The sequence below is a fragment of the Marmota monax genome, unplaced genomic scaffold (genome assembly GCF_021218885.2).
Source record: "Marmota monax isolate L192 unplaced genomic scaffold, Marmota_monax_Labrador192_F-V1.1 WCK01_AAM20220418_F8-fsc00015, whole genome shotgun sequence".
Classification (NCBI taxonomy): Eukaryota; Metazoa; Chordata; class Mammalia; order Rodentia; family Sciuridae; genus Marmota; species Marmota monax.
Window position 1 is genome coordinate 13,640,583 of NW_026692194.1, and position 15,830 is coordinate 13,656,412.

At 35.5% G+C, this 15,830-nt stretch overlaps 1 protein-coding gene across 2 annotated transcripts in view; it reads left to right on the plus strand.

The window, feature by feature from the left end:
- Psme4 (proteasome activator subunit 4) overlaps nt 1–15,830 on the plus strand; it is a 98,294-nt gene that overhangs the window by 65,744 nt on the left and 16,720 nt on the right. For both annotated transcript variants that reach the window (XM_058573140.1, XM_046424058.2), the window contains 12 exons: nt 698–834; nt 1,864–1,917; nt 2,297–2,426; nt 3,060–3,141; nt 4,729–4,882; nt 5,896–5,965; nt 7,282–7,407; nt 7,888–8,040; nt 10,496–10,600; nt 11,689–11,780; nt 13,388–13,519; nt 13,879–14,087. In XM_058573140.1, the coding sequence (XP_058429123.1) occupies nt 698–834; nt 1,864–1,917; nt 2,297–2,426; nt 3,060–3,141; nt 4,729–4,882; nt 5,896–5,965; nt 7,282–7,407; nt 7,888–8,040; nt 10,496–10,600; nt 11,689–11,780; nt 13,388–13,519; nt 13,879–14,087 (1,444 nt within the window). The remainder of the gene's footprint in view (nt 1–697; nt 835–1,863; nt 1,918–2,296; nt 2,427–3,059; nt 3,142–4,728; nt 4,883–5,895; nt 5,966–7,281; nt 7,408–7,887; nt 8,041–10,495; nt 10,601–11,688; nt 11,781–13,387; nt 13,520–13,878; nt 14,088–15,830) is intronic.

The following is a 15,830-nucleotide window of genomic DNA, read 5'->3' on the forward strand; positions in this document are numbered from 1 at the left end:
ATGCTGAAAATTGAACCCAGTGCCTCATGCTTGCTAAGGCAAGTGCTCTACCACTGAGCCACACCCCCACCCCTATGCTTTTTAAAAAATTTTAAATTGAAATATAAGTCATGGGCCATAAAATTTACCTTTAGTAGTTATCTTATTCATATATGTTCATAAAAATACATTCACACAGTCATATAACTGTTATTGCTCCAATTCTAGAAGATTTCATCATCCAAAAAGAAGCCTGAACCCAATAATAATCACTTCCCATTCCCCCACACCACTAACCCTTGGAAATCACTACTCTACTTTCTATCTCCCTATGGATTTGCCCATTAATAGATACTTCAGGGCTGGGGTTGTAGCTTAGTAATAGAGCACTTGCCTAATACCTGTGAGGTGCTGGTTCCAATCCTCAGCACCACATATAAATAAATAAAATAAAGGTATTGTGTCCATCTACAACTGAAAATATTTTTTTAAAAACAGATACTTCAGGGGCTGGGGTTGTAGCTCAGCAGTGGAGCACTTGCCTCACATGTGTGAGGCACTGGATTCTATCCTCAGCACTACATAAAAACAAATAAAGATATAAAAATAGATACTTCATATAAATGGAGTCATAAAATGTTACTTATTTTGCTTAGCATAACATTTTTAAGGTTCATCCATGTTGTATGTAACAGAATTCTCTTTTTCTCCCAATAAGATTCCAAAGTCATGTGTTGCAATAGCAGAATTACTTCAACAGTCACCGAATCCTTCTATCAACCAGTTATCACTTAGCCCAGAAAAAATTAAGGAAGGGCTTAAACGCCAACAAGAAAAGAATGCTGATGCTCTAAGGTAATTGATGAATGGTCTGATAAGATAGATGCCATGTTTACATGACTTTTGAGAAAATACAAAAGAGTTGGGAAATAATTATTGCAAAGAGCTCTAATTTTTATTTTTAATCTATGGAGATTGAAAATTAGCATCGTAAAAATAAAGGTTAATTGTATTCCAACTTTTTCGTGGGAAATGTTGTTGTTTCTGTTATTAAATCCTAAATTGAAGTTCAACATATGTATTGCTTAATAGCTCTTAACAATAATTTGTTTTTTATCACATTTGGTATCAGAGTATTTTTGCACTTTAGAAAGTAGAGTGGTTTGATAACATTCAAGCAGGAGCCTTTCTAACTTGATTTTGGCTATGCCTTGTAATTAGTATATGATTATGCCTAAATACTTTTTTTTTAATAGACAAGTATCATTTTTTAAAAAGCATTTTTTTTTGTAGTTGTAAATGTTCAGAATGCCTTTTTGTTGTTGTTGTTGTTGTTGTTTTAATGTGATGTTGAGGATCGAACCCAGTGCCTCACAGATGCTAGGCAAATGCTCTGTCACTGAGCTACAGTCCCAACCCACCTATATACTTTTTGAGACAGGGTCTGTCTATGTTGCTCAAGCTGCCCTTTTACTCCTGAGCTCAAGTGATCCTCCTGCCTCAGCTTCTCTTGAGTACTAGAACTAATAGGTACACACCTCTGTTCTGGCTTTTTTTTCTAAAAAGTCTTTAGAAACTCTTATAGCCTATCTAATTTCAGATAGCCAACATAACATATATGATAGACCATTCCTAATTGGATGCTAATTATAGATTTACTTTTCACTTCAGAATGTCTGCTCAGAAACAACTGTTATTCTCTGTACCCAGCCCTTGTTCTCCCAGTCTGTTTTTATTTGGCTGGCTTCTTACTAGGCCTTTTTACAATCTGGTGTTGAGAAATATAGTAAGGATGAATTTGGTTAGAATTTGAGTTTATGTTATTTGATGTTTTTCTTAGTATTGTAGTAAAACAATACCTCACCTGAATTTTATTTTATTAAGGAACTATGAGAATTTGGTAAACACTTTACTGGATGGTGTGGAACAAAGAAACCTGTGAGTACAAAAAGCCCCCCTCTCTGCACCTTGTAACATGGTGCCAGCAATCATACTTAGAACCTTTTGTATACCAGACAAGCGTTCTACCATTGAGCTATGTCCCCAGCCCTAAAAAAAAAAAATGATGAAGACATTTATCTTAGATGTATAGAGAATTTCTACATGGAAGACTATGAATGACTATGTCACAAAAAATTATACTCTGAATTGTGTGTTTAGAAGAAAACTAAGAGGGAAAGGGATGGAGGAGAGGTTTGGGGTTAATGATGGCATTATTGTTCTTAGGTATTTTAATTCTTGAGAAACTTAATATTTATATTGCAAATACCAATATTTTTTATGAGTAATGTGCTTTTTGACTTGTCCCCCTTTTAAGGCCCTGGAAATTTGAACATATAGGCATTGGACTTCTGTCTCTACTGTTGAGAGATGATCGAGTATTGCCTCTTCGTGCCATACGGTTTTTTGTTGAGAATCTCAACCATGATGCAATTGTAGTTCGAAAGGTAAATACTTTTTTTAGCTACTATATTGGGTGTGAGAATATTTATCTCATTGAAGCATGCAGTTTCTTTACATGCATATATACATACCCTATAAACACATTGAAGATTATTAACTTGAAATCTCTTTTTGTTGATTCAGAGACAATAGTAATTCATTCAGTAAATATGAGGGCATGTTCAGGCATTCTACATTCAACGCTGAAGATACAGTAGGGAAAATGTTTGTAGGCTAATCAGAAAGACTGACTTTGAAAATTTAGAAAATTAGGTGTGCACAAGGGGAAAAATATACAGCATAACTTTTTATTTTGCTCTCAAAGTATAGAGGCTTAAAGAAGGGTACTATCTAGTATATTAGAGAAAAATTCTTAAAAAGATGCTTAGGCTGAGATGTGAAAAATGAGCAGATAGTAGCTGAACAAAGAAAAGGTTGAAGTTCTAAAGAACTTGGGTTAAGATTGAAGAATGGCAGCTGCCAATGACTCATTCCCAGTCAGATCTCACATTCTTATCATCTGTCATTGGCGGAAGTGATTTCGTAAGAAATAAAATCCAGCATCTGCTTTGGGTAAAGCAGTCAGTCTTTTAAGAGGTTTTAAAAATTTTGTTTCTTGTATGGCACCTGTTTTCTAGATGGCTATCTCAGCTGTTACTGGAATTCTCAAGCAGCTAAAGAGAACACACAAAAAGTTAACTATCAACCCTTATGAAATCAGTAAGTATTACCAAAAATAATTAGTAGTGCTTTTCAATAAAATTTATACATTTTTCTTGAGATGTATAAATTATGGTTCTTGGTCTTAAGTATTGTTCTATAGATATTAACACAAAGTATGAGAACAGTGACAGTATGAGACAGTATGAGAATAGTGACAGTAAAATCTAGGGATAACATAAGTATTTACAAAAGTAGATTGACTCTGTATCTTCACTTTGTTTTTATTTTTGTTGTGCTGGGGGTTGAACCTAGGGAAGTGCTCTATCACTGAGCCACACCCCCAACCCTTTGTTTTCTTAATATAGATATCTCTAAGATGCACACTCGGGCAAATATACACCATCTACTTTTTATTATTTGTTTCACTCACAGAACAATTATACTAATTATTTACTCAGCTGTATTTCACAAAATTAAAATAGCTATTATCACTTCATTAAAGGTTTTTCTTTGAGTGATGAGATTAGGGACAAATTTGATTTTCTTCTTTATACCTTACTGTATCAATATGTTTCACAAGGAAAACCTTTCTTTTTCCTGATAAATGAACCAATCATTGGTTAAAACATTGCATTTAATCGCCACATGTCCTTTGTTTATTTCTAAATTAGAGCACAGATTGAGAAAAAAGCTTAAAATTTTTTCCCGTTTATGAAGAACATTCACTGGGACAACAATTTCAATAATATATGTTGCTAAAATGATTGTATAGGATCGGTGTTAACTATTTTGGAAGATTTGTTTAGGCTAGGTAAATGAATATTCTTATTTATAGTACATACAGAAATACCTTGTAGGTAAAGGGACAATATGTCTACAGTTTCAACTAAAATTGTTCCCCAAATTTGTGTATATATGTGAAGAGAAAGAGAATGTCAATATTTTGAGGTATATGAGTGAAGGATATGTGGGGATTTCTTAACGTCTGTACATTTAAAATTAATTCAAAGCTAAAATTTTTAACAAAATTAATCCTTCTAATTTTGCTGATAGGAAGAAGTTTGTTGCATAATTCTTCCCCCAAATAAGTATTCTAAAATCATTTAGTGGATAATCATATCTTTTTTCCTCTGGTTTAAGTTACTCCCTTAATTGCTCATTTATATGTAGGATTTTTTGTTGTTGTTGTTATGGTTGTTTTGTTTTTTGCAGTGCTGGCTATCATACCTGAGGCCTCACGTATACTAAGCAAGTGCTCTGCTGTGGAGCTGCACCTCCAACCCTATGTGGTCTTTTGAGAGAATTTTATTAGATGGTGCCTTGTTATAAAGACAGAGTTATAGTAGCACTATTGATTTGAAAATTGAAAATAATTTTATAAACATTATTTTGGCAGACGGGGTTACCTGGGAAAACCCAGGGGTGTGTTACTGTTGAGCCACACCCCCAGCCCTTTTTATATTTTTATTTAGAGGCAGGGTCTTGCTAAGTTGCTTAGGGCCTCGCTAAATAGCTGAGGCAGGCTTGGAACTCGCACTTCTTGTGCCCCAGCCTCCCAAGCTGCTGGAATTACAGGCATATGCTACCACACCTAGCTGTGTATAAATGTTTTTAATCAAATTTGATTGTTTTTTGTTTTTTTAGGTGGATATCCTAAACCCACCCAAATTCTTGCTGGTGATAGGCCTGATAATCATTGGCTGCATTATAATAGCAAAAGTATACCAAGAACTAAAAAAGAATGGGAGTCAAGTTGCTTTGTTGAAAAAACTCACTGGGGATACTATACTTGGCCAAAGTAAGTTCTAACTTAGCATATACCTCATCATTAAAAAGCTTTTGATGTGATTTATCAGAGTTGGATGTCTATGGAGGTTCAGGGACACTTGAAGGTTTTTCTCCTTCTCTCTTCCTCTCTTTCCTTTGCTCTGCCAGTGTGTGTCTCATTCTTGCCTCTTTCCTTGTATTAAAAGTCCTAGCCTTACTTTTTTCTCTTTTTTTTTTTAATAGGAAATATCATGCTCCAAACATTCCTTATTTTAATTATTTGTTTTTATGTGGTGCTGAGGATCAAACCCAGTGCCTCACACATGCCAGGCAAGCACTCCACCACTGAAGTATGACTCATCCCAAGTCCTAGCCTTTCTTAATACCATAATTATATTGCAAAAGAGTTTATTAATAGCTGCTTTAAGGGCTAGGGATGTGGCTCAAGTGGTAGCGCACTCGCCTAGCATGCATGTGGCCCGGGTTTGATTCTCAGCACCACATACAAACAAAGATGTTGTGTCCGCCGAAAACGAAAAAAAAAAAATAGCTGCTTTAAATATATTCCTATTTATAATATGTCCACATGTAAATCAGACCATAAAAATACTTGACTATTGACTCCATTAATTTATGTCAGTCAAGGACACAATGATATGATAGATTTTTTAGACCGAGACTTTTTGGCAGGGGAGAGTGGTGTACCCAGGATTGAACTCGGGACACTTGGCCACTGAGCCATATCCACACTGACTTTTTTGGAATTTTATTTACAGACAGAGTCTCTTTTTTGTTGTTGTTTAGTGCCTCTCTTTGTCTCAGGCTGTCTTTGAACTCTCACTCTTCCTGCCTCAGCCTTCAGAGCCATTGGGATTACAGGCATGTGCCACCATGCCCAACTTACACTGAGACTTTCATTAACATTCATAACTTGAAACTTAACATCACTTAGACTTTATTAAAAGTTCCTGCTAATATTTTTCATCTGTGTTGTTCTAATTTTTTTTCCTCTATATATTACAAATATAAACTCTTACTGTGTAGGAATATGGTTGTTTATGCTGGTGTGGAAGAGCAGCCTAAGCTTGGCAGAAGCAGGGAGGATATGACAGAGGTAAGCATTCATTTCACCATGATTTCAAAAGATTCGCATCTTACTATCAGTAAGATTTATTTCAATCCCAGTTCAGATCATTTTTACTAGTTTAGGTATCTCAGTGAATGTGTACTACTGTCCCAACACCTGTTACTGCCAATTTACACAGGTCTCAATGTACTCTGAATTTATTGTTCTGCTTAGCACTCCCTTGGGTGCTGCTTTTGTGTAGTTAGCTGCTAGTTCTTATCAGTTTTGTCTGATACATAGTTTTTTGTTTTTTCCCTCTATAATGAGATTTAACTCAGCTTTAAAAAGGATAGGAATTCTAATCATTTCAAAGAAACTATAAGTGAAAACCATAAAATAATAAGACCAAAACTTAATTTTCGTTATAGAGAGTACCAGTACCAGTGAAATTCATAGAGTGGTGATTTCAGGGGCTGGGTAGAGTAGAAAATGAATTGTAAAAGGGTATAGAGCTCCAAGATGAAAAGACTTTGGGACATTTGTTGCACAATAATGTGAATGACCACCGAACTATACACTTAAACATTTATGATGATAATTTCATTATCTGTATTTTATAAGTTGTTTTTAAAAAATATAGTTCACAGTGATAAATCAGATCATATTTCTGTCTGAGGTTTTTCTAATTTATTTATTTATCTGGTGTGAATTTTCTGGGGCTAAGTGAGGTGGGTGTTTTTGGCTAAAAGATCGTCTGCACTCATAAGGCCTTTCTCCAGCAGAATTCTCCTGTGCTTAATGAAGCTGGAATTGATACAAGCTTCTTGAAGTCAAAGACACTTGCTGATTTTTAACCATATTGCATATAAATGATGGGTACTGAGTAAATAGATGTTCATAGATTAAAGCCAAAACTACTTACTCTTCCTTGAACTTGTTACATATCACATTGAGAAATAATGAGTTTTAAGTTTATGTCTTCCTAATAATAGGGATGTAACTTAGCTGATTCTGAAGAAAGTTTTCCTTTTAATTTTTGGTGTCATGCAAATACAGGCAACATAATTAAGCTTTCATTTCTCAAGCAGAATGTTTGTTGGTTTAATTCACAGAGTGAGATATGATACCCAGACTTAAAGACATCAAGAAAAACTTCCACCTATTCTTAAGGATGTAGCAATTTTAGGAGGGAGGTATTTATTTTGGTTCTAGAAAACATTATAGTTTTTGTGAGAACTAAAAATTCTTCAGAACAAAATAACAGCCTTCCATTGAATCAAAATCTTACAATTTTAAAGTTTTCAGAATCATGTTTTTAAATAGATTTTAATTCCTGAACATTGTTCTTTTTTTTAACTTTATAGGCAGAACAGATTATATTTGATCATTTTTCTGATCCTAAATTTGTTGAACAGTTAATTACTTTTCTATCTTTAGAAGACAGAAAAGGAAAAGATAAGTTTAATCCCCGACGTTTTTGCCTCTTTAAGGTAACTATATTATTTATATATTGTCTTCTTAAAGTTCAGTGACTGTTTTGTTTGTAGGTTTATAAGGTTTAAACATTGGATCAAAGTTTGAATTTAGCCATCTGTCTTCATAAACATGGCACTGGAATTTATATTAATCATTGATCTTGGCTTAACTTCAAGATTTTTATTTTAATGAATGCGGGAAACTTTTTAGTGTTGTAATGAACACTAGAAGCAAAAGTAATACTATGCATTTTATTCTTTTTTCGGGGGGTGTGTAATATTTTTTAAACAAAAGATTATTAATATCTTATTTAGTTACATTTTAATGTGATAGGTAAAATGGCAGCCTTATCATTTTAACTCAGACATTGTTAAAGCAGTTCTAAAGGGGAGAATGCTTAGAATCTGAAGCATAATTAAGTAAAAAAAAAAAAATCACTTGACTGTAAATTAAGGAAGAATTACCTAATTACTGAATTTTCTTTGTTTTTGTAGGGTATATTTAGAAATTTTGATGATGCCTTTCTGCCAGTTCTGAGGCCCCATTTAGAACATTTGGTTGCAGATTCTCATGAAAGTACCCAGCGATGTGTTGCAGAAATTATAGCTGGTTTAATCCGAGGTTCTAAGCATTGGACATTTGAAAAGGTGATGTAATTTTATAGTATATGTTTATATAGAATTCTTACCACAATTGTTATTGATACCTAAAAGTGAAATGATATTGATCCATAAAATGTGGTATATATTGGTTTGAGCATGTGCTAAAAAATTGCGATTAATAGACAACATTCAATTGTCATTAAAAATTGGAGTTATTTGCTAAAATAGTGGAGAAGGAGAGTCAGGATATATCATAGAAAAAGAAAAGAATTCTGGTTTCTCTTAAAAGTAGGAAAATCTTGGAGACTGTTCATATTATTGTATTTCCATCATTTAGCCGGTGCTGCATATGGGCTTCTCCTTTCATGAAGCCTCTCTTGCCTCCCAAATCCTTTCTGTAAGCATCTTTGCTCCTCTGTATTACCCTTCCCAAATTGCTAACAGTTTGAGTTGGAACTCCTTTTTTAGAATATCACTCTTTTAATTGTAAGAGTTAGTTGCACACCCTGCCCTAAGGTTAATTGGTTAAGAAAATGCACTAGACTGAAAAGAACATGGTCAAATATAAGGAATGCTTAAATATGAGATAGGCCACTGTTTCTTCAAAGAGAACATATTTGTTTGGGGCCATCTTTAGGAGTGTTAAACATGTTGGACATGTCTTTGTCCTATCTTTACTAGAGCACTTTTTGGTGGGGGGAGGGATGGGCAGTACTATGGATTGGACCCATGGTCCAAGCCCTTTCTTTTTTTAAATTTTTCAGACAGGGTCTCTCTAAGTTGCCCAGGCTGACCTTGAGCTTATGATCCTCTTGCCTCAGCCTCCTCCCAAGTAGCTGGGATTATAGACATGCACCACCATGTCCAGCTTGAGCCACTTTTGAGTTACCTTTTTCCAAATCACATCTCATCCTTCTTTTTAAAAAACTGCCTGATGCTTTTGGCAGAAATTTTATCTCAAACCCTCCCTCCCTGTTTGTCTTAAAAAACAAACAAACAAACAAACAAAAACTTTTTAGTCCAGCCAGACATGGTGGCACATGCTTGTAATCTCAATGATTTGAGAGGATAAGGCAGGAGGATTATAAATTTGAGGTCAGCCTCAACAAATTTAGTGAGGCTGTAAGCAACTTGGTGAGACCCTGTCTCAAAATAAAAAGGGCTGGCTATCTCAGTAATAGAGCATCCCTAGTTTCAATACTCTATACTACAAATAATTTAAAAATAATAATAAATAAATAAATAAAGTCCAGTGAACTTGCAGCATGGGCATCATTTGGGAACTTGTTAGAAAAGGAAGATCTCAGCCCCTCACCCCCAGATTAATCATAATCTGCATTTTTATCAAGATCACAGTTGGGATTCTCATTAACTTTTGAGAAGCACACACATATATATTCACTCTCTGTACAACGAAACAGTTTTTAAAAGGCTATTTATGATAAATACTTGCAATTTGAAGATTATACCCCAGGCTAAATCCTAAATTATATTAAAATGTCATTGCCTTCTATTTTAAGATTCAGTCAAATGGCCTTGATAAACATATAAAGTTTAAAATTGTGATTTTATTTAGTCTAGTGTACTGTTACTAAAAAATTTAAGAGGACCCCCTCCATCTATTCTCTGAGGAAACAAATGTACGTCATAAACATGACACAGTCCCTGACTTTTAGAATCTTATCCAGAAGGGGAATAGATATATAAATAAGTATGTTGCATAGAGTGTGGTAAATGTAACATGAGACAGTCTTGGTTTAGGCCTGGAGTGGAGTTTTGGCATCACTATTAAGGTTCCCTTTCACTTTATTTTTTATTTTTGTGATTTATTTATTTATTTTATTGGTTTATACTATTTACATACACATAACAGCAGAATTCATTTTGACATAATTATAAATGCATGGGATATAATTTGCTCCAAATAAAGTCCCCAGTATTGGCCCTTACCTTCCCCTTCTTCCCTCCCCCTATTTCCTTTTCTCAACTCTACTGCTCTATTTATTTACCTTTTTTTGTGTGTGGGGGTAAAATTAGTATCTTGTGGATATACATAATGATAAGTATAGTATATTCATATATGTACATTGGGAAGTTAGGTCAGATTCATTCCACTGTTTTTCCCTTATTCTGTCTCCTCCCTCCTCCTCAATCCCCTTCTTCTTCTCCCTGATCTTTTATTTTCACCCCACCCTCCTCACCCACCCCATTTTTTTCCCCTCTATTTTTCCTTCTAAAAAGAGGACTGCTCGGTAGGACAGATTTTATAAGGAACCATATGAAGTTTCTCCTCTTTTTCCTGTATAGTGTTTTGGGGAGAAATTTTGACCTGTACCTAAATATATACAATAAGAAAATGCTGAATTGCTTTCTTGGATTATTTGTATTTTCTAGAAAATAATTTAAATGATCTATCAGTTTGTGCGTTTCCAGGAAGAGTTATTTAAGAAAAATGTTCTGAGTATTGCTCACTTTTACCCATGTGTTTTGTTTTGAGTAGGTGGAGAAGCTTTGGGAGCTTCTGTGCCCTCTGCTTAGAACAGCTTTGTCCAACATTACAGTAGAAACTTATAATGACTGGGGAACTTGCATAGCAACATCCTGTGTAAGTTCTCCTGCTTCCTTGTCTTGCATAACTGCTCAGATTTTTTTATGCCCTGTGTCCAAATGTAAACCTCATTATGCCACTTGAATCTTAAATCTTGTTCATAGGTTTCTCATCCTCCAAAGGATTTTGGTATCTTCTCTACTTATAGTATTTTTATTTTTTATCTTCTCTACTTATAGTATTTTTATTACAGTACTGGGTTGGAACCCAGGTATTTGTGCATGCTAGACAAGTGCTGTACCATTGACCTATCTCCCTGGCCATTTTTGTTTTTTAACATTTTATTTTGAGACAGGGTCTCACTAGTTTGCCCGCTGGCCTTGAATTTGCAATCCTCTTGCCTCTGCCTCCTAACAGCTGGGTGGCACTCCACCCAGCAGAATGCATTTTTAATTTGTCAAGTCAAATCACATATTTGAAATGTAGTTGATATATACTAAAATTCACACAGTACAAGGTTATAGGTGTTATTTTTGACTCCACGTATGTTCATAGCTCAGCACACTTCAATTTAAGGACAATCCATGTACCTAACAATTTGTCCCTATTAACATGAGCTATGAGAAGAATTACATTTGTTTGTTTGTTTTAATGGACAGCATGCCTTTATTTTTATTTTTATTCTAATTTGTTATATATAACAGCAGAACTCATTACAATTCATATTATACGTATAGAGCACAATTTTTCATATCTCTGGTTGGTTGTACACAAAGTAGAGTCACACCATTCGTGTCTTCATACATGTACAAAGGGTAATGATGTCCATCTCATTCCACCGACTTTCCTACCCCTATGCCCCCTCCCTTCTCCTCCCTCCCCTTTAGCATGAGTTTATTTTATTTGCTTATTTTTATGTGGTGCTGAGGATCAATCCCACTGCCTCACATGTGCAAGGCAAGCACTCTGCCACTGAGCTACAGCCCCAGCCGCAGCCCCAGCCCCTACATTTGTATTTGATTGATCAGTTTTAGTTTTAATCCTGTATGTTTATGCATTTTTAATATTTCTAAAATAACTAGATACAATTTATTTATAAAATTATAGGTCCTGTGTTTAATTATTACTTTATATCTTCTACACAGGAAAGCAGAGATCCTCGGAAACTTCATTGGCTTTTTGAGCTCTTATTGGAATCACCATTGAGTGGTGAAGGAGGATCCTTTGTAGATGCATGGTAAATAAAAAGAAGACTTAGTTAATACCAAAGATTTTGTGTTAGTCAATTGTCTATGGTCCTGAGTAGTAGACGAAGTAATTACTTTCTTCTGGATGACAGTGTGATACAGTTCATCATAACTTGTAATACTTACTTAATCTATTTCTCAGTTAGAAACAAGTAGAAAAAATGTAGGCAACCCAAGCATTTACAGTGTATGGCAGATATAGTCTCTCACTGTCATATCTTTTAATAGGATTGTTTTTTTTTTTTTCCTTGACAGTTACTAACTTCTTTATCACATCTTATTTTTCACTTCTCTTGTTAAGAAAAATATAAAGAAAAGTGGCTGAGGATGTAGCTTAGTGGTAGAGTGCTTGCCTAACTGCGCAAGTTCAATCCCCAGCACTGTAAACATAATAAATAAATAAAAATAAAGAAGAGAGAGTAATCGGGGCTTGAATTGTAGCTCAGTGGTAGAGCACTTGACTCGCACGCATGAGACCCTGGGTTCGATCCTCAGCACCACATAAAATAAATAAACATAAAGATATTGTATCCATCTACAATTTTTTAAAAAAAGAGAGTAATCATGCCAGGCACAGTGGTACATGCCTGTAATCCTAGTGAACTAGGGAGGGTGAGGCAGGAGGGTCATAAGTTTAAAGCCAGCCTAAGCAATTTAGTGAGACCCTGTCTCAAAAAGTAAAAAGGGCAGGGGATGTGGCTCAGTAGTTCAGTAGTTAAGTACCCCTGGAGCCCCCACCCTCCATAAAATGAGAGTAATCATTTTAAGGAAAACTGCACAATTTGGTAGGCCATGTGAAACTGGAGAAAGATAGTTGACAATAGAAAAAAAAAAGTCAACAAATCTCATTAAAACAAAGAATAGATATTTGGTTTGTGAAAAACCTTGAATGATAATTCTTTTTTCCAGTGGTACAGAGAGGATTGAACCCAGAGGCACTTTACCACTGAGGTACATCCTAGTGCTCATGCGCTTTCCCCCCCTCTTTTTGTCTTGAGATAGATTATGCTAAATTGCCCCGGCTAGCTCCTCATACAATCCTTCAGCCTCAGCCTCCTAAGTAGCTGGGATTACAGGCATGGACCACCATGCCCAGCTTGAATTCTAATTTTTAAAGATTCTCCAGGGGGTTGTTTTTTGTTTGTGTTTGTTTTTGTTTTTATACCAGGGATTGAACCAAGGGTACTTCCACAGAGCCACATTCCTGGCGCTTTTTTTATGTAGAGACAGGTCTTGCTGAGTTGCTTAGAGCCTTACTAAGTGCTGAGGCTGACTTTGAATTTGCAGTTCTCCTGCCTCAGCCTCCCAAGTTGCAGGCATTACGGGCATGTGGCACCACGCCCAGTCAAGAGTTTTTTTCCCCAGTTGTATAGTAGTGGAAATTAAATGTGATATAGAAAAAAATGATGTAGGCAATGTAAAAACAACAACAACAACAAAAACTTCATAAAGATGGCATTTTTAAAATATAGATTTGTCATTATCTATTAAGTGATTACATGGAAGGAGTTTTATGTGAAATCCAGACATTGTTTATCTATATTGTTGGTACGTAAATGCAGAAAGGGGCAGTAACACAATGCTTTTCTCCTTTTAGTCGACTTTATGTACTACAAGGTGGCCTTGCCCAGCAAGAGTGGAGAGTGCCTGAATTATTGCACAGACTACTGAAGTACTTGGAACCCAAACTCACCCAGGTTTACAAAAATGTCAGGGAAAGAATAGGGAGGTAGGTATTATTTTCTCAGTGGTACAGCATTACTCCTGAGTTCTTTTTATTAAGTTTTAATATCTAACAATACATGCTCATTATTTCCTGGTGAGTTTCATTGCTTCTTCTTCCTCAAATTTTGTTTACTGTTATGTTGTGGGAAACAAGTCAAAGCACTCTTGAATATAAACTAGGAAGGCAGTCTGATCAGAGGCCAAAGGTCAACAATCACTGTACCCTGTGTTACACATAGAGACAATCTGAGACGATCTCCAGGAATTATCTTGGGAAAATTAATTTTGGTTGGGTCACAATTTTTGAACATCAGTTTGAATGTTAATATGGGATGTCTTATTATTATGTAATTCATTTAACAGTGTGCTGACCTACATATTCATGATAGATGTTTCTTTGCCAAATACTGCGCCAACAACATCCCCTTGTATTCCTGAGTTTACTGCTCGAATTTTAGAGAAATTAAAACCCCTTATGGATGTGGATGAAGAAATTCAGAACCATGTTATGGAAGAAAATGGAATTGGTGAAGAAGATGAACGAACTCAGGGCATTAAACTCTTAAAAACTAGTGAGTAGCTAAAGTCTAGAAATTCATTTGAAAACACATTTATTTTGATTCTCCTTTGGAATTTTTTCCCACTTTTTTTTTTTTTTTTGCTAAAATACGCATGGTGTGAAATTTATGTATTTAAGCATACATTGGCATGAAGTGTATTCACACTGTTGTGTAACTATCACCACTGTCTGTCTCCACAGTGGTTTTTATTATGTAAAACTGAAACTGAGTTCCCATTAAAAAAAAAAAAATAGCTTCTCATTCTTCCTCCCGTAACTCCTACCCACCATCATTTTACTCTGTCTCTATGAGTTTGCCTTATGCTAGGTAGCTCATATCATACAATATTAAATCAGACAATATTGGTCCTTTTAGATCTGGTGTATTTCATGTTGCACAGTATTTTATGGTTAATCCATGTTGTAGCATGAATTAAAAAAATGGATTCCTACTATTTCCTTTAACTATCATGAGTAATGTTACTTTTAGTGTTGGTATGTAACTATCTTTGTTAGTTTCTGCTTTCAGTTTTTTTGAGGGGTATACCTAAAAGTGGAATTACTGGACTTTATGATACTACTCTTTATCTCTTTGAATGTCAAACTGCTTTCTACAACAGCTGTACCATTTCACTTTGCAGTCATCAAATGCACAAGGGTTCTGATTTCTCCATATCCTTGCCAACACTTGTTATTTTCTGGGTTTGTCTCGACCCCTCTGCCCACTTTTCTATATAGCCATAATAATGGGAACAAAGAGATATCTGTCATCTTTTCTAATTCTGATTTACATTTACCTAATAAGTGATGTTGAACGTCATTTTCTGTATTTATTGGCCATTTGTATATTTTTTTTGGAGGAATGTTAGCTCATGTTCTTTGCCCACTTTTAGGTTGTTTTGTTACTGGTTGCTATTTACCTGTAGGTTTTTTTTGTGTGTGTGTGTGTGTGGTGCTGGGGATTGAACCCAGAGCATTGTGCATGTGAGGCAAGCACTCTACCAACTGAGCTTTATCCCCAGCCCTTACCTGTAGTTTTTTCCTTTGTTGTTTTAGGTGCTGGGAAGTGATCCTAGGAACAGTTGACCACTGAGCTAGCCTGTCCTTTTTTATTTTTTATTCTGAGATTGTCTCACTAAATTGATGAGGCTGGCCTAGAACTTGAAATCTTTCTGCTTCTGAGTTGCTGGGATGTACAGGCAGGCATGCACCACCACACCCAGCAACTTGTACTTCTTTTAATTCTGGATATCAGTAGTTTATTGGGTAGACAGTTCATAAATACTGTGTTTCTTTTTCTTTTTGGTACCAGGGATTGAATCCAAGGGCACTTGACCCCTGAGCATTATCTCCTTTTTATTTTTTATTTTGACACAGGTCTCACTAAATTGCTTAGGGCCTTTTTCACTTGCTGAGGCTGGCTTTGAACTTGCAGTCCTCCTGCCTCAGCCTCCCTAGCTGCTGGGATTGGTGTTTTTTTTTTTTTTTTTTTTTAACTCTCTTGGTAATGTCCTTTGTTGCACAGAGTTCAGGGTTTTTGTTTTGATTTGATACCACGGATTACACCTAGAATCCTTTAGCCACTGAGCAACACCCCCCAGCCCTTTTTATTTTTTCAGGCAGGGTCTTACTAAGTTGTTTAAGGCCTCACTAAGTTGCTAAGGCTGGCTTTGAACTTGCGATTCTCCTTCGCACCCTACTAGATTGCTGAGATTATTAGGTGTGTGCCATGTGCCAGGCACAAAAGTTCAGTTTT